We start from the raw sequence: 17,377 nt of genomic DNA, 5'->3' as shown, positions 1-17,377 counted from the left end.
ATCGTGACAGTAGGGGCCTGATCAGTCTTCCACTCCCCTGGGCGTCTCCAGCAGTACTCTTCAAGCAGCGCTTGCAGCTCCTGGAGCAAGCGCAGAGCAACACGGCGTTGAAGGAATTCGACGCTACGGCGTGGGCTTCAAGCGGCACGACCCTCAACACAAATCAGTGAAGGCGTTTCACAAGCTTCCCCCTGCCCCCTCTTGTGTTCCCCACTGTCCATCGAATAAGATGCGCATTGGAGAAACGGGGTCGTGGAGAAGGCAAAGAGCAGTACTTTTGACACGTAGTGAAACCCCCAAGTGTGCCTCAAGGTCGAAAGAACTGGGGTTGCTGCGTACTTGAAGGATTTCTGGCTGGGCATGTTCTTTGCGAACAAAGAGCTCTAGCTGCACTTTGGCATGGGGGGGCCTCCTGCTGTCATTGGAAATAGCCTTGTGCATCAGGAGTCTGACGGGAACCTCCACCTGTTTGCGCAGCGGTATTAAGGCAGCAGCAGCAGCAGCCACAGCTCGTGGCGAGCCATCGTGAGAGGCGCATGGCACGCCGGCTTGCGGCTTTCAGAAAGCACCATGCTGCCCGAGCTGTCGCGTAGCCTTTCACGAAAAGCCAGAGAAGAGAGGGGCAAAAGCCTCCATCAAACGGCACGAGAGGGCGACGGGGAAAGGGAGTGGTGGCACGTGCAGACGTAGAACAGGCACACAAACAGACAGGGATACCGCATGAGCTCACCTCAGCGCCATCTTCGCCAATCTCAAAGGAGCACGTGTGGAGATCTGCGACGACACATCTGGCCTTGTTCAGCTCCAGTACCCCCGAGCTTCTGAGTTCTGTGGCAGTGCTGCCAGAAGCAGCAGCAGCAGACAGGGCTGCCGCCGACTGTATCGATGACACCCCAGCAAGAGTCGCCTTAGGAATAGACAGTCCACCTGCAGTATCGAACGCAGCCGTACGCGGCTCTTTGATTGACACGAGATCTCCCACGTCAAAAGGATGCACAAAGCCCATATAGTGCGCTTCCTGCCAGAGTTCCTTGAGCCGTCCGCCTGGACAGAACGCAAACCAGACACATGCATCAACCCTCAAATACTGTTTCAGCAATCTACGTCACTAGCTCCCACGAGAGGGAGACAGACAAAGAGAGCATGCAGCAGTAGCAGCGCCGCTCTTCAAACCTCTGCCCCCCGGCAACGTGAGTTACACTGCTCATTGGTGTCGTAAAAAAGGAGAAGCACGCCGCGCATCACTGCCGGCGACAAGTATGCAAAAGCACGTGACACAGCCCCTGTATCTGCAATTTTTAAATGCAAAGGAGCAGAGCTGAGGTTCATGGTCCGCTCAAAATTTTCGCCACTCGCTAACATAAGCCCTGACTGGACGCCTGCTCTTCACTGCAAGCTTTGTGCAGGGGTTTTGATGCGTGCTTGTGGGGAGTGGTGCCATTGCAGCACAGGAGGCAGAAATTTTGAACATTGCAGCAGAATTGACCGCAGCTAAATGAAACAGTTGAGAGGGGCAGTCCTCGATGGGAGAATTTTAAGTCCACCTGCAAGCTCACTTGAAATCGCCACACCCACAAGAAGGAGGCCTCCTACTCCCAACGCCCCCCACTGCAGGAAGTATATCTGCGATAGCGCAAGTGCCACTAGCAAGCCGAGGGGAGCAGAGAGAGCTCGTATTGCGCGGCTTGTCTTGTGAACTATGGTTTCATTCAGCTGCACACCGAACCAACCACACGTAATTGAAGGCTTCCTCAGATCAAGCCTTTGAATGCACTGCCTGCGCATACATGAGTGTTTGCATCTAAGCCTCCCTGGACGTAAAACTCCAAGCTTGTCGTGGGAACTGCGCAATACAGAGTGCCCTGTGGTCAGCTCAAGGGTTCGCCTTGAGCTTCCGGAAGGAGCTGACTGCGCGTCTCCTCTTCACTGCAATATTTGCCCGAATGGTTTATTACACGTGCCTTTGCTGCGTGGCGCAGCTTCAGCTGATCTCGGTAGGCATCCATCAGGCCCAAGACAAACTCGCCTCGGGTTATGTACTCGGGGTCTGTGAGACAGTGGCAAAAGACATTTAGCGAGCTGCTTAGGCAGACAGCCAAATTCCAGCTGGCTCGCTTATTACTCATATCGGGTCCGGTGCGTGTAGTGCTTTCAGTGCAAGTGGACAGGAGGTTGAATCTGGAGAGGAGCAGCTCGCCTTTGGAGCGACTAGGGTAGTTGAGTCATAATAGAAGGAGAGGACAAAAAGGAGAGTCCAAAAGCAGCGCATGCACTGATGGCGCAGCAAAGGCATCTGTCCTTCGGAGAAAGGGGCCTATGAGGACTGGAAATGTGTCATTCAAGGTGGAGAAAGGCCTCTTAGACTGTACGCAGTGTGCGTGTTAAGTGTTAGCGGAAAGAACTTTGTGCGAGAAGCCCCCGTGAGCGGTTTATGCCAATGCAAGTCGCATTCTGAGAAGGGGCAAGGTGTGCAGCCCTCGCCAACCTACTGGCTCTCTCGAAGGAGCTGAAAAAAAGGGTGGCATCGTCATGGCGCAGGAAGTACAGCAGGTGATCGAGTTTAAGTGCAGCTCGCCGTGGAAAAGAACGCTCGCGCTGTGAGTCTGCCGCCGTTGGAGCACCGACTGCAGAACTGTGGGATGTCATGGCACCTCGCCAGGAGGGGGGTTCGACAGTAAAGCGTCTCAAGGGCCCTGAACGCTGCACAGCAGAGGAAGGGTGGCAAGAGGTTTTAAAAGGATGAATGACGACGCGTGCAAGCTTGCAACCCACCAACCAAGGGATCGAGGCAGAGGAAGCCAGAGCAGCAGACGCGGCTGCAGCAGTAAGGACGCGTGGAAGCAGCAGCAAAAAGCAGCAAAACTATGGGGGGTCAAAACAGCAGCTGTACGGGCCGCCTCGTGCATCCAGTGGGCACACCTGGTGATACACTTCTGCGACAAAGTGTTTTGCACAAGAGTGCTGTTTCTGCTGCTGCGCATCGAGCACGCCGGATGCACCGGGTGTCGCTGGTGGAAGAAGGGCTGTGGTGCCTTCAGCAGCAGGATTTTCGAGATCGTTGTGCTCCCCGTCTTCAGGCGTCGAGCTTTCAATGTTGCATCTGCATGCAGCAGTCGCATGGCAGCCCCAGTTGCAGGAGCTGCTGCTCCTGACGGTGCAGCTGCCGCGACACCTGCGCCTCCTGCTGCGGGGAACTCTCGAGACTGCAGCGAAGTGACTCCGCGCATCAGCAAAGAGGCTGCTGCTGATGCTTTGTTGCACGTCTGGCGCCACCCTTTGCAGCCGCTGCTGCTGGTGCTGCGGCAAGCTCTCCGCCATATTCATGTCGCTAGAAGTCGCGCCATAGACTTCTCCCACGTGTCTCTCCAGCGCAGTTGCCGAGGTGCTGCTGCTGCTGCGCAAGAGAGCCTCAGAGGCCACCTGCTCTGAGGCTCTAGAAAACGCCGGCTCAGATGCAGTGGACCATCTTGGAAAGGAAGTCGGGAGGAGACTCTCATGAGCCCTCCCCGAATCCGCGACAGCAAGGCCAGCGCTCTCAAGCTTTTCCGGGTTGAACGTGAAGAGGCGAGAGGAGGTCGTGCTGCTGCTGGCAGTCCGATTGGGAGTTGCGTCTCTGCTGCTGCTGCGAAACCAAACGGGGTGCACTGCGTTGTAGGTTGCTGCAGCGCTCATGGGAGGCGCTGAAGACGAGGTGGCAGACGGCAGCACGGGGGGACCAGGTGACATAGAGGCCCTTGCTGTGTCTTCGCCGGCTGTGCGAAAGAGGGCGGCTGCTGTTGGCAGAGCGAAATAATTTGAGCTCCCCGTGCGATCGCTGCTGGGAGCCACAGAAACTCCGCTGTTGGTCCAGGCTCCTCCTGTGGAGGAGAGGCCGTGCAGCTGCTGCTGTTGTTGCTGCTGCTGCTGAAGACGTGCGTGCTGTTGCTGTTGTTGCTGCTGCTGCTGAAGACGTGCCTGCTGTTGCTGTTGTTGTTGCTGCTGCTGAAGCCGTGCCTGCTGCATTCGCAGGTGCTCCTGTTGCTGCTGCAACTCCTGAAGCAGTAGCTGGCCTTCCGCTATTCCCTGTAGCTGAGATCCCATGGATGCTTCGGTTGTTTGGAACGCTTGGGTAGAAGACGTGCCTGATGTCTCCTGGGAGCTTGCGAGTGGCTGCAGATCGCGTTGCGGGGGCGGCTGTTGCAGATGGTGGTAGTGCTGCTGCTGCTGCTGCTGCTGCTGCATTGTTTGCGTAAGTTCCCCGTACGAGCTTGTCGGGGGATCGAGACTCCGCCAGGCTGTCCGTTCTTGTCTGTGCGCTCCGTCGTGGCTTGCGAAAGCCTCTGTAAACATCCCCGTGTTGACGTCAGATAGTCGCGGAGCCGGTGAGGCTGCAGAAAACTGCGGTGTAGGAGGCGTCAGCTCTGGTCCAGCGCTATCTGCAGGCCATGCAGGGAGCCGCTCAGGCTCTCTGTGCTGAGAATGCCAGCTGCTGAGAGCTTCCGACTGCATCTGCGGGTAGCGTCCAGTGTCGCTTCGGCTGCTGTTGCTTCTATAGTGTCGCGTGTCTGAGCGCAACCACTCCCCCAATTCTTGGGCGCTCCAGCTCGTGAGTTCATCCTGAGGAGGGCCTCCTGAGACGGTGAGAGTACGGCGGCTTTCCCCCAGGGAGGCACTGAGGGGGCCCCCCCCCGCCGCTCTCCTTGGCGAGCCACCCCGACTCCAGACTCCAGGAGCAGTTCTCTCCCCCGCTCCCCCCCCTTGGGAGCTTCTGGAATGCGGACTGGCGAAAGGCTGCTGGGAGACGGCGGCGTCTCTGCTCAGAATGCCGTTCGTAGACGCTGCGGGAGTCAGCAGCACAGAGGCCTGCTCTGGTTTCTTCAAAAAACTGTGCTGCTGTACGGGCAGGTCCCATTGTGTTTCCTTCGACTGGTGGAAGAACCAGTGGAAGTTCAGCAGCTCTTGAAAGAGCTGCGCACCGTGCAGCAAAACATCCGACGGCGAATGCAGTTGCTGAGCCTCTCCCCGCACGACCACTTGGGCTTTTGCCACCACAAGGAACTGCAACATCTGCAAGGCTCCCGCTGCCGATACTTCGGCGATCTCTAGACTTGCGGGTACTGCGCTCCCCCCCCCGTTGCTGTAGCTGAGCAGCGCTGAGCTCAAAGTCGCTGAGTCCTCTAGACTGGTCGGTGTCGCTGCAGCTGAAGAGATGGTGACGGTGCCAAGGGGAGCAGCAGACTTCCAGGCGCCTCCAGGAGCCTCCCGCGTATACTCTGGAGCAGCGACGAATCGTCTGCAGCTACCAGAGCAGTCGTGGGAAGCAAGCGCCGTATCCTGCTGTCTGCTGGTTCCCCCACAAGAGCCTTTGTGCATCCTTAGGGCGCTGACTGCTTGCATGCGAACAACGGCGCGGCTCCGCGGGTGCCTCGGTGGAAAGCTAACAGCGTTTCCAACCATGCCGTTACAGCAGCTGTAACGGCTTCTGTCGCCTTCCCTTACGCGCTCTGAGGGACTGTGGGGAGGCTTGTGGTAGCGCGTTCTCTTGAGCGGCTCTGCCCTCGCAGTCCTAACAAGATTACCTGAAGGCGCGTAGTGCGCTGCATGGCAACTACAGGGACTGCTGCCGCTGCTGCAGCTGGTACTTGACGCCTGCAGGCTTCCACGTGTGTCTAGCCCGTGAGCGTTGCGGAAGCTCCCCTCATGCTTTTCTAGAGACACTGTGGAAGCGTATTCTGCTGCTGAATGTGGGCTTGATTCTGCTCGAGGGGGCTTCAAAGGCAGGGAAAAGCTGGAGAAACTTCTGCTTCCCTTCCGACGACATGTGGGGCTTCCCACGCCGCGGCACGCTGCCCACGCGGCCTTACCTGTGCCTTCGTGGAGACAGCTCAGACAGCAGCAGCTGCTGCTGCTGTCGGAGACACTGCTGATACTTTGGCGGAAATGCCACCGGCACTGGGGGGCTGGGGGAAGGCTTAGGCTGTTTTGGTCCTTTTTTCGCTGCTCGGAGAGTCCACGAAGTGGTGCCTCGTAGTTCATAAGGACGCTTTCTCCGGAGATCGGCTCACCGCAGCAGCTGCATGACGCTTTCCACCCGTTCCGTTTGTTGGAGAGGCTCTTGCTGCCATAGCTGCCACAGCTGCTGCCACAGCTGCTGCCACAGCTGCTGCCACAGCTGCTGCCACAGCTGCTGCCACAGCTGCTGCTATCGCTGCTGCTATCGGTGCGCTCCATGGGAGAAGAGGAAGAAGGGCAGGATTGTTTGAGGGCGTTATGAATTCCCTCATGCTGCCACGCAGGAGCTGAGGACTGCAAAGGATGGGCAACATCGCTTAGAGCCTTTGAGGTTGCGGTGTATTGCAGCGGCGGTTGCTCTTGTTGCTGTCTAGCTTCGAGGGAGTGCGGAACTGTGGGCATTATGAATGCAGTTCTGTTGTTTTTCAGTTTTTCTGTAAGGGCCTGCTGCTCCTGCCGCCAGTGCTGCAGGAGCTTGTTGAGCAGACTGCTCGACGTCGAACCCAGGTAGCTCCACTGTCCAGCCAAAGGCCCTCCTTTGCCGCCCCCATTGACTGTGTCTTCCACCGGCATGGGCTGCATCACCACAGGCTGCTGCTGCTGCTGATTCGGGGGAGTGCTGCTGCCTTGCTGCAGCAGCCCGTTTGGCGAGGGTGGCAGCATTGCAAGGGGCGACGCCACACCTGGCAGAGGAAGAGGGCCCCAGTTGTTTTCTCCCGCCGAAAGCGGAATGTGCACGTGCGGCTGCACACTTGGGTAGCTCTGCTGCATCGCTGGCGCCGCACTGTCTTTACAGGCGCTTGCTGCACCTCTGGCGTTTGCAGATGCGTTGACGTCATCCCCCAGCAGCCCAGGGGCATAGTCAAACGTGAAGGCGGCAAAAGGGGGTGGCGGGAAAAGAGGGGCTTCCGGCTTGAGCTTCTTGAGTTCGTTCATTTCCTCCTTGTAACTCTTGAGGCGTCTCTGCGTTGATGGTGGCACTCCCCTGCGGGAGTTTACAAACAAGGCGGTGCCCCCTCCAGACAGCACATTGAGCCTCCGAAAAGCACAAATTCGAAGACAGGCTGACGCTATCTGAGAGGAGCGCGAGGCGGCCAGTCGAAGGCGCAGCCATCCAATCACTATATTACGCAGTGTCGCCTGATGCACACGTCAAATGCAAGGCGGTGATTGACACAAGCTGAGGTCTGAAACGCAGCACGCAAAGAGCCTTCGCGATTTCGAGGACGGCGAGTGTGTCTGTGCACCTTGGGGGCTGTAATATTTGGGAAACGAAAGGACTTATTAAAGAAAATCCGACCCTTAGTTTAAAGGCTAAGCTTTCGTTCCCTTATGCTGGGATTAGCTTTGGCAGGATAGACACGGCTCGTGGAATATGGCTCTCTCTCAGCTTCGGGTCCACGCTTTAGGCCCTACTATCACGGGATCTAGGAGCTAGGGCATGTGTGTAACCTCTGCAGCAAAGATGCTTGCAAGTTGCAGAAGGAAGGCGACCCATCTCGCCGCCGTCTCTTCTCCCGGGGAGAGGAGGCCTTTATACTTTGTCACGAAGAGGAGCTGACACAACCCCCATGCTGCGAAGCAGCCAATGAAGAGGGATAATCCGGGGTGCACTGCAGCCGCACGGAGACAAAGCGACGTCTGCGCACGCATGCTGAGAGCACTGCACATGATTACTGGGGTACCTCGCTCCCCAGGAACTGCATGGCGTCGCCACATTGCCGACATCACTAAAAACGCCCTGCCCCTTTCCCCCCTTTTCTCTCTCCCCCCCCAACAGCAGCACTTCCGCCAACTGCGCTCTTGGACGCTTCGGGGGGACAGAACAACAGGAGGATGTAGCAGCAGAGACAACACGGAAGAAGGATGCTCAATGCGAAGCGGGGAATGAGCATAAAGGGGGTGGAGAAGGGGGTAGGAAAGCGTAGAAAGCAGAGTTTTCTAGCAATCCCAGGCACAAAGAGGAAACGTCGGGCTTTGTGCGCCTCTTCTGTGCAACGCGTTCCATTGCTTTTAGCCCCTCTGTGATTGCCTCTCTGCGTCGGCTAGCTAGCTCCCTCCCTCCGTTTATCCCCCCTCAGGTGTATTTGCCGTCGCCTCACGCCCTTCCCGTGGGGTTGCCTTACAGGCCTTAGTCCACGCGGCAAGAGGCGGCGCATAGGCAGCGCTTTTTTGAGCCTTTGACCTACACACCGAGCTCCCCACTTCCCCAGCACCCCACGGTACCACGAGCACACAAAGGCAGAAACAGCTGAAGGCGATCCAGCGGACGCTCCAGTGCGAAGCCTCTGGGCCCCCGAAGCATAAGTGCCACAATAGCCAGCCAACAGCAGCCAGCAGCGCAACAACCCTGCGCGTGCAACAAACAACACACGTTAGAGAGCAGAGACGCACATCCAACACGTGCAGCAGCACAGCCACGGAGGATCAATAGGAACCCCCAAGCATAAGGACGCAGATGCAGAAAAAAGCCCACAACCATGCACACACACACACACACACACACACACACACACACGTGTCTTATTTTTCACCGTGGCCTACTGATGCAGCTAGCCACGCAAAATAGTAGCAAAGCCATCAGTCTGGGAGCAGAAATGCGAAAAAAAGCCGCCAGGCAACACCAGAGCGGCACACGGCTCGTGCAGTGGCATGTGCCAAAACGAGGCCTACCAGAGAGCAGCCATTAGCCACTTGGCGGTGCAGCGCAGTCGTCTTTTTCTGGGAGTAGTCGAGAAGGCAGCAGCCAAGCTTTCGGGGACTAAGCGCCACTCCAGCATTCGCAGAGAGGCGTGAGGATCGGCGATAGGCTTCCGGCAGTCGCACAGCTCCTCTGGAAGTGGCGGAGGAAGCACATGCACAAGTTGGGCAAGACGTGCTGTCTGGCTTGCCAGAGTGCGTGTTTGTCGACAGACTTACGCGCATGGGTAGGCAGGGTTTGTTTTTCTGTCGCGTTTCACCCCGGAAAAAGGCCCTTGTATGGAAGGAGCACGACCTTTGGGATCAAGGGCGGGAGCGCGAAGCATGCCAAACTGTTGATCAAGTCTTTTTCGAAAAAACCGTATATACCTATAGAGCTATGTATACATATATACACGCTAAAGGGCACATTTAGCGGCGTTTGCTGGGTGCGTGCTTTGTGAACCTCACCGTCCTGCAGAGCCCACGCAATCTCTCCCCCCGTCTCTGTCTCGCCGAGTCTCTTCTTGGTTTTGCTCGCAGCCGCGTCCACAGCAGCAGCGGAAGCCTGAAGCTTCAGGAGGCTGGCTGGATCACGGGGAGGCGCAGCAAACACGACATGCAATTTGTTGTTGGGAGAGCTGCGCCTTTCGGCGTCAAGCGATGAGACAGCGGCGCGGGCCGCTGCCACAATCGAGTCTGCAGCAGCGAGTGCAGCAAGGGTGTGCTCCTGTATGTAGGTTCGCTGCTCATTAGCCTGCTGCTGCTGCTGCATCAAGCTGGCGTGCTGGAATTCCAGATGCTGCTGCTGCAGCCGGGTTGCAGCCTCGAGAGCCCCCGTCATCTGCTTGTGCTGCCGTTCTTGCTGCTGCTGCAATAGATCCCGCTGCTGCGAGACGAGTGCTTCCTGTCTCTCCAGTTGCTGCTGCCTCACCTGTATGGCAGTGGCATACTGCTGCTGCAGAGCCTCCTGCTGCTGCTTCTGCTCCTGCTGCTCAGCAATGTGTTGGGAAATGGCGCATACCTGGTCAGCGATGCTGTCGAGTGCAGCGGCGGCAGCAGCAGCCGCAGGCGCCTTGAAGTCGCTGCTGCTGCTGAGAAGAGACAGCTGAGAGGCTTGCTGTCTCCTGAGGGGGGGGTCTGCTGACGGGTAAAAGCTATCTGCAACTCCAGACGCTAAGCGGCCTCCCCTTGGAGGCTGCTGAAAGGCGCCTTGCGGCTGCGGGGGCTGCCGCTTTCTTTCGCGATGCGTCGCAGAGTCGTCCTCCTCCCCCGCAGCGGCCGCCTGTATGTACAGCTGCTGCGTGAACGAGGACGGCTCCTCTACGTGCTGGTGGGGTGGCGCAGGTTCCGACGCATAGGGCTCGCCTTCTCCTTCCGCTAGCAAGTGCTGCTGCTGGAGCAGCTGCGACGTGGAAGCGTGCTGCTGCTGCTGCTGCTGGTGCTGCTGCTGGCGTATGAGCTCCAGCTGTATCCGCCGCAGTTGCTCTTCCTCCCTCACGCGTCGGATCTCCTCCTGCAGCTCCTGCGCTCGCTCCCGATAGAGTTCTCTCTTTTGCGCCTCGCCTTGCGCCACGTAGTGCTGGAGCAGGGGTCCATACAGCTGCTGGCCTCTAGCTCGGAGATGCTGCTGCAGAGGATCGGAGCGCAACGGCGACAGTGTCTCCTGCCGCAACGGCACACTCTGTCCTCCAGCCCAAGGCGGCTGCGGGGGATGCGGTGGAGGGCGATGCTGCTGCTGGAGCTGATTCTGCTGATTCTGCTGATTCTGCTGATTCTGCAGCAGCGTACCCGCCAGGAGATTTGGACGGGAGGAACGACGGGGGGGCCTGCCGATAGAATGCTTTCGAAGCTGCTGCGGCTGCTGCTGCTGAGGCGGCTGTGGAGTCTGCCTCGCAGGGGATGTCACGGCATGCAGGTTCGCCAGCGCTTGCTGCGCTAAGGCTTCGGCTTGCTCGGCAACTGCTGCAGCAGCTTCTGCGTCTGCAGCAGCCGCTTCTGCTGCCTGCTCGTGAGCTTGGAGGGCAGGACCTACCTGAGCGGCTGCAGTGGCTGCTGCTCTGCGGGAGCCTTCTGCCGCCGTCACAGCAACTGTCGCCTCGATTTCTGCTGCAGCCTCTGCAGCGACCGCAGCTGCCGTCTGCGCTGTCGCTGCATCGTGCTGCGCCTGCTGAGCTGCGAGCTCGCCGTCTTCTAGCGCCGCTGCAGCCGCCGCCGCAGCAGCAGCAGCAGCTGCAGCACTTTCCTCAGAAGCCTCCGCCGCCCTTACAGCGGCTGCTGTGCGCGTGGAAGCTGCGCGCAGAGGGGTTCCCCCCCCCAGACTCTGCTGCCTTGCTAGCGCCTGCTGCTGTTGCTGCGCGTGCTGCGCGTGCTGCAGTAACAGCCGCTGCTGCACTTGCTGGTGCTGCCGTTCTTGCGTTTGCCGCTGCAGCTCCTGCTGCTGCAGCAACAGCTTGCGCTGCTGCTCTTCGTACTGCAGCCGCTGCGCGTGCAGGCGCTGCAGCAGCTCCTCCTGCTGCTGCTGCAGCTCCTGCTGCTGCTGCAGCAGCTCCTCCTGCTGCGGGAGCCTGGTGTCGTATGGCAGCGCGAAGGGGGGCAGCTGAGCGGGAGGCGTTCCTTGATGCGGCTCTCGGAGGTGGAAGCCTTGCCGATGCGCCTGCATGCGAGACTCAATCGGCAAGGGTGCTAGTCTCGACATAGCGGTATGGGCTAGAAGGTGCTGAGTGTCTCCTGTGGCTTGCGCATACTGTAAGTGACCGCTAGACTCCCCTGCAAGCGCTTCGAGGGCTTGCTGCACCTGCGTCGGAGACGCCGAAGCTCCAGCATCCGAGAGAGCGGCCGAGTATTCAGCCGCTTCCCCGGATGCAAAGGCAGCAGCAGCGGCGTCTTCCTCTTCTGGCGCAGCAGCACTAGACAGCCAAGGAACAAAAAATTGAGGCCCTTGGCTTTGAAACTGTGCAGGGGTGTGCCCAGCAAACATCTCCAGAGGCTCTCTGTCTGAACTAAGCGTTTCTGCATCGACCTCCTCTACCAAGGAGTAAACTTCCGGCGGCTCTACTGCTGCTGCTGCTGCGCCTGCTCTTGCCGCTGTTGCCGCCTCGCGTGTTTCTGCCGCGTAAGACAATATCTCTGCAGCGCTTGGTCCAGGGAGTCGAGGCGCCTGAGGACTGCTGTAGAAGAAATCGTTAGGGTCACTCCCGAAGTAGGAGCTCCCTAGAGGCAGCCGCTGCGGCTGCAGCTGCAAGGCTGCTGTCTCTGCGTCGGCGGTGCCGCCTTCTGTGGGTGTGGTCTGTGCAGCAGAGGGCAGCCTTGGAAGAACGGCTTCTAGGGGGGACGAAGCGTATTCAGGAAGCTGCGTATACTGCGGCGAGCTCCTTCCAGGTTCTGGGTGCTTCTTATGGAGCAGCAGGGGGTATCGCGGCTGCGAGTTTGGAGAGCCTATGGAAGCGAAGTCAGAAGCAGCCTCTTTTCCAGGCTGTATGGGATCACCAAAATCCGAAATCGACGACTGCGCTTCCCCCAGAGGCAGCGCAGCCGTAGAGGGGTGCACGGCGTGCACTGCTGGAGGATGCCCTTCCACTAGGCTGGAGGAGGGAGGGCGTCTGAGGATTTGCGTGGTCAAGCTTTCTGAGAGGCGCTGTTGCAGCCTGTTGCTGACGGGGGGTGTGAGGCTGGAGGAGGCCTCATATGCACTGGGGAGGCTGTGGTGGTACTCTTCCCCTTCAAGCTCCATTCGACCCCGCTGCTAGGGGTGCTCTGCTGCGGAGACGGCCTTTCCCGCGGCTTCAGCTGCGGCATTCATCAGTGTGCAGCAGGTTCTTGCTCGCTTGCTCTCGCTCTCTCTCTAGGAGGGCGGGGGTGGCAGAACTTACTTTGCGTCGCATGCGGAAAAGCCGAAAAAAACAGAAGCAAGCAGTCTGAGATTCAGTGCGTTTTTAAAAGTCTCAGCCGCGGAAAAACAGCGAGAAATCCTGAGAAGCGAAGAAGCCGGGCAGCGCCGGTTAGCCCTCGCCGCGGTCTGCAGATCGCGGCAAAATACGCTTCCCCCTGCGAAACATGCATGCATATATATGCATTTTTTGGTGTTACTACAATTGCATGTGCGTTAAACGAGGATTTGCAGCCGCTTATGCAGCAAAAAAAGTGTATCAACACCAGCAGCTGCTGCCCCCCGCCGCGAGATCTCAAGGCCCGAGACACTCGTGCAGACAGACGACACCCTCCAGAGAGCACCGACGGAAAATCCGGGTATGACTGCTGCCTTCAGAGGCGCATTTGCGGTCACCATGGCTTTGAAATTGCGAAAGAATAGCTATTATTTGCTGGATTCTTCTGCATTTGCGTCCTTGAATCCGATAAAACACAATGAAGGCGACGGGTCTAGGCGGGAGAAGCGGGGTAACGGCCCCCCATGTACGACCGAAACTTTTGTTGCACACCCATCTCGTAGGATGCTGCTGTCAGGGCAAGCGACAAATCATGCCCAACACATCTAAAAAAGCTTCAATTTGCGATTTTTCGCTTCTTGGAAACGGAAAAATGCCCCCCGTTGCGCAGTTCCTTGGGGCGGGTAGTACTGGGCCTCGGTGCGCGTGCGAGACGGACACTCTGTCTCTCCAGAGAAACAAAAGCCGTCGTTGCGGCATCCAGAACCTCAAGCCTCTACGAAGGACATGCCTAGATACCCTCTTTCTATATGTTTCCATACATTCTGTAGGTGCACAGTGGTGCCGTGAGCTTCCCTCCCCCGTTGCTTCCCCTAGGCACTCCTGCACAGTTTCCGCAACACCCTTCCGTTCTTCTCCTCTTCCCCTAAACCGGCTCTGCCTCTCCCTCCTGATTTATATATATATATATACATATATATATATACACTCCCTGTCCTAACCTGCCGCTTCCTTTACTGCTAATCTCCGTGTTTACTGGCTCCGCTCCCCCCCTCCCTTGTGCGCCTCTCCAGGGAGAGACAGACACCAAAATAAAGCCCCAAAGCAGAGGCCTTGGTGGTTCTTAACGACCCCGCCAGACGCTCGACGGAGACGTCCAAAACGCATGGCGGGTTATACAGCTAAGGTTCCGTTTCTTCCCTAACAAACTGCCGCGGAAGCAGCAGCACATCCACCCTAAATGGTCCCACGACGCAATCCACGAGCAGCAGAGGCCCCTTGGATGCCTCACTCATCACAACAGCTCCTTGCCCTTGATGGCCAAGAGCAAAGGCAACTCGCTTTTTAACACTTCGCAAGGTTACTGTCTCCTGTGCGCTTCCGCCAGCCGCCCCAAGTGTCGGTAACAAGGGGGCTGCTGCGGCTCCCGTTGCTCCCGAGACACGAGTGCTGCTACTGTTGCTGCTATTGTTGCTGCTATTGTTGCCGCTATTGCTACTGCTATTGTTGCCGCTATTGCTACTGCTATTGTTGCCGCTATTGCTGCTCGTAGAAAGAGGCAGCAGACGCTCACCCTGCGCGTTGAAGAGCAAAGGAGGCGGCACTGGGGAGACAGGTGGGGGCGTAGCATCTCCTCCAATCCTTTGTTCAGGGACTGAAGCCTCTTCCCCTTCTCCCTCGATTGAGCCTGTATAAATAGAAAAAAAAATCCATGTCAGCAGAGCAGGGGCACGCCTCACCATTACCGCACATGTCCAGAGAGTGTGTCACGTTTCAGCAGATGCGAGGGGCAGCACCCTCGAGAGCGTCTCGCATTTAGAAAAAAGACAGAACACAAAAGAGCTGCTTTAGCCGAAACGAATGTGGCGAGCTAGCTGCGGCATACGCCTTGGAGCAGAAACAACTACGGCCTGCCAGGGAGGTGGCACACTGTATGTAACACAACACCGCTCGAGAAAGCTGTCCAAAACAGATAATATACATATATATATAATCGCATCCCTCGACTCTTCAAATGCTCCACTCTTCCCCGTTCCTTCCTCCTTCCTCCCCCCTCCCCTTCCACGCCTGCCAGACAGAACCCGCTGTCGTTCGACCGCCACGAGCTGTCATTCATGAGTAAGTGGATCTGCAGAAGCAGAGAGAGAAAAGTGGCAAGGAGCACCTGCGTCGTCTTACCATAGCGATTTTGAGCTTCCCTTATCCCGCCGGCTTGTTGCTTCTGTGCCTCGGAGATCCTCTTCAAAGCCTCAGCAGTTCCTCGCGTTTCTTCGCACAAGACTGCAAGGGCCGTCCAATCGGCTCCAGCACAGACGCTAAAGATCTCAGCAGCACACGCTGACACCCTACGCGCGTCTGCTGCTGGACTCCTTCCTTTTGATGCGCCCTCGGAAAACTTCTCGAAAGCATCTTCCGAAAGGTGCCGACGGCTGTGCGTAGGAACCTCAAGCAACGGCAGAGACCCCCTCTCCCCCTTGACTGGAGGAAGCCGTAAAAAAAACAAGGGAGGCTGCCGCCGCTCCTGCTGCTGTTGCTCCTGCTGCTGTTGCTGAAAGCTGGAGAAACGTTGCTCTTCCTGCTGCTGCTGCATGAGATCCAGATGCGGGAGAAAGACACCCGACGTCACTGCAGCCGTAAAGGCTTTGACACGTCTCAGACAATGCCACGTCTCGGCTGCGTAACTCAGGTGTCTGCCCAGGCCCTCAACGCAGTCGGAAACAAGTGACTCCTTCCACTCAAACAAAAGCGCAAGGCGCGGTCCTATGACTGCTGCTGCTGCTGCTGCCATGTCCACATCCTCCAGCGAACACGCTGAAGAAGATGCCTGCGAAAGGTCTGCAGTCTTTTCTGCCTTAGACACCCCACCCGATGGAACCTGTTGCGAAGGAGTCGACAGTAGCCCGCTTGCAGGAAGAGAATCCCATGCACTCGCAACATCGGCTGCACTCGGAGCCAGCATGTCCAGCGACAACTCCCTAAAACAGAAAACAAACCCTCAACACCCTCGAATTCGCACAAGTCGATTTTCGGCTAAGGTGTCAGAAAATGCATTCGTCTTTCTGCATAGGTAGATATACATATATATATATATAAATATATGGACATACTTTTACAGACGTATATATTTTCTGTTGACATGTACATATTTATATATATATGTACGTAGTACATATCGATATATAGATATACATACATGGAGATAAGTATATATGTATATATACATACATATAGTGACCTACATACATCCAACTATATATATATATATATATCTGTAGATACATCTATAAAAGCATATACATACAGAGATATACATCCATAAATAGACAGACAGCGATACAGAGATATACATTCATAAATAGACACACAGCGATACAGAGATATACATCCATAAATAGACAGACAGCGATACAGAGATGTACATCCATAAATAGACAGACAGCGATTCAGAGATATACATCCATAATAGACAGACAGCAATACAGAGATATACATCCATAAATAGACAGAGAGCGATACAGAGATATACATTCATAAATAGACAGACAGCGATACAGAGATGTACATCCATAAATAGACAGACAGCGATTCAGAGATATACATCCATAATAGACAGACAGCAATACAGAGATATACATCCATAAATAGACAGACAGCGATACAGAGATATACATTCATAAATAGACAGACAGCAATACAGAGACATACATCCATAATAGACAGAGAGCGATACAGAGATATACATCCATAGGTCAACGGACAGCGATATAAACATATATACACATATACATATAGCTGTATACCCCGAATCCTGGCGTATCTGGGGGTACACAAATCCAGCATTCCTGTGCTCAGTATATGACAGCAAAAGCCTCACCAGTCTCTGAAATGCCAATCTCTGAAGGCCATTGCCAGTGCAAGGATTTGTGCAGCCCTTATTTCATGAAGCTGCCCTTGAAGCAGATGCCACACCTGCAGATACACCGCAGCGCAAGCACCACGACGTGAAACAATGCGGTAGAAGGCTGTACAGCGGAAGAAATCGGCAGTGGGGAGTACATACCTGGTAAAGGATATGCATAGACGTCGGCGTCCAGAAGGAAAGATTGTCGATGGCAGAAGCAAGGGCTGCTAGCTGTTGAGCCTCCAGGCATTTCAACACGGAGCGGCATTTCGCAATGTCAAATGGACAAGGGGGAACCTGAATCCACGTATCACGCAACACTGGCATGCACTGCATGCACTGTTTCTGTCATGAAACAACACCTTGAAACAAGCGTACCAGTTCGCCAATGCACATGACTAGAGGACTCTCCCTTCGCATCCTATGCATGCATGCACGGCGCATGCCTCAACCCCTGCATGCAGCAGCCCCCCACTAACAACAAAACGCCTACCGCGGGATAATAAAAGGGCGAAAACGCAGGATTTTGATCATCTGAAAGTCGTGCATACGCAGCGCACACAGGCAGACAGGCAGATATACATACACATATACACATACAGACATACAGACATACACATGCAGAGATATACATGCACACATACACGCATACACACATACAGACATGCACACATACACGCATACACACATACAGACATACACACATACACATGCACACATACACATGCACACATACACATATACACATACACACACACATACACATACACATACACATACACACATACACACACATACACATACACATACACACACATACACATACACACACATACACATACACATACACACATACACACACACACAGATACATATACACACACATACACATATACATACACATACACATACACATACA

The 17,377-nt window shown here is 56.0% G+C and overlaps 3 protein-coding genes across 3 annotated transcripts; 1 reads left to right on the top strand and 2 right to left on the bottom strand.

Annotated features, from left to right (window-relative positions):
- Positions 1 to 2,208: 2,208 nt before the first annotated feature.
- LOC113147503 lies at positions 2,209 to 9,736 on the bottom strand (the record flags this gene model as incomplete). Its single annotated transcript, XM_026338277.1, has 7 exons — positions 2,209 to 2,314; positions 3,302 to 3,894; positions 3,955 to 6,003; positions 6,247 to 7,131; positions 8,083 to 8,341; positions 8,665 to 8,824; positions 9,142 to 9,736. Coding segments are annotated over 7 exons (4,647 nt in total), but the record flags the coding sequence as incomplete, so codon positions are not given.
- A 180-nt stretch (positions 9,737 to 9,916) lies between these two features.
- LOC113147502 (antifreeze protein Maxi-like) lies at positions 9,917 to 10,925 on the top strand (the record flags this gene model as incomplete). The annotated part of the gene is made up of 4 exons (XM_026338276.1): positions 9,917 to 9,920; positions 10,055 to 10,125; positions 10,510 to 10,588; positions 10,846 to 10,925. Coding segments are annotated over exons 1-4 (234 nt in total), but the record flags the coding sequence as incomplete, so codon positions are not given.
- A 2,205-nt stretch (positions 10,926 to 13,130) lies between these two features.
- On the bottom strand, positions 13,131 to 16,992 carry LOC34622264 (the record flags this gene model as incomplete). Its single annotated transcript, XM_026338281.1, has 7 exons — positions 13,131 to 13,482; positions 13,559 to 13,622; positions 14,131 to 14,226; positions 14,736 to 15,532; positions 16,432 to 16,526; positions 16,618 to 16,755; positions 16,952 to 16,992. Coding segments are annotated over 7 exons (1,583 nt in total), but the record flags the coding sequence as incomplete, so codon positions are not given.
- Positions 16,993 to 17,377: the final 385 nt, after the last annotated feature.

The sequence above is a fragment of the Cyclospora cayetanensis genome, unplaced genomic scaffold (assembly GCF_002999335.1).
Source record: "Cyclospora cayetanensis isolate NF1_C8 unplaced genomic scaffold, CcayRef3 CcayRef3_contig_246, whole genome shotgun sequence".
NCBI lineage: Eukaryota > Apicomplexa > Conoidasida > Eucoccidiorida > Eimeriidae > Cyclospora > Cyclospora cayetanensis.
This window is presented reverse-complemented; position numbering and strand designations above follow the sequence as displayed.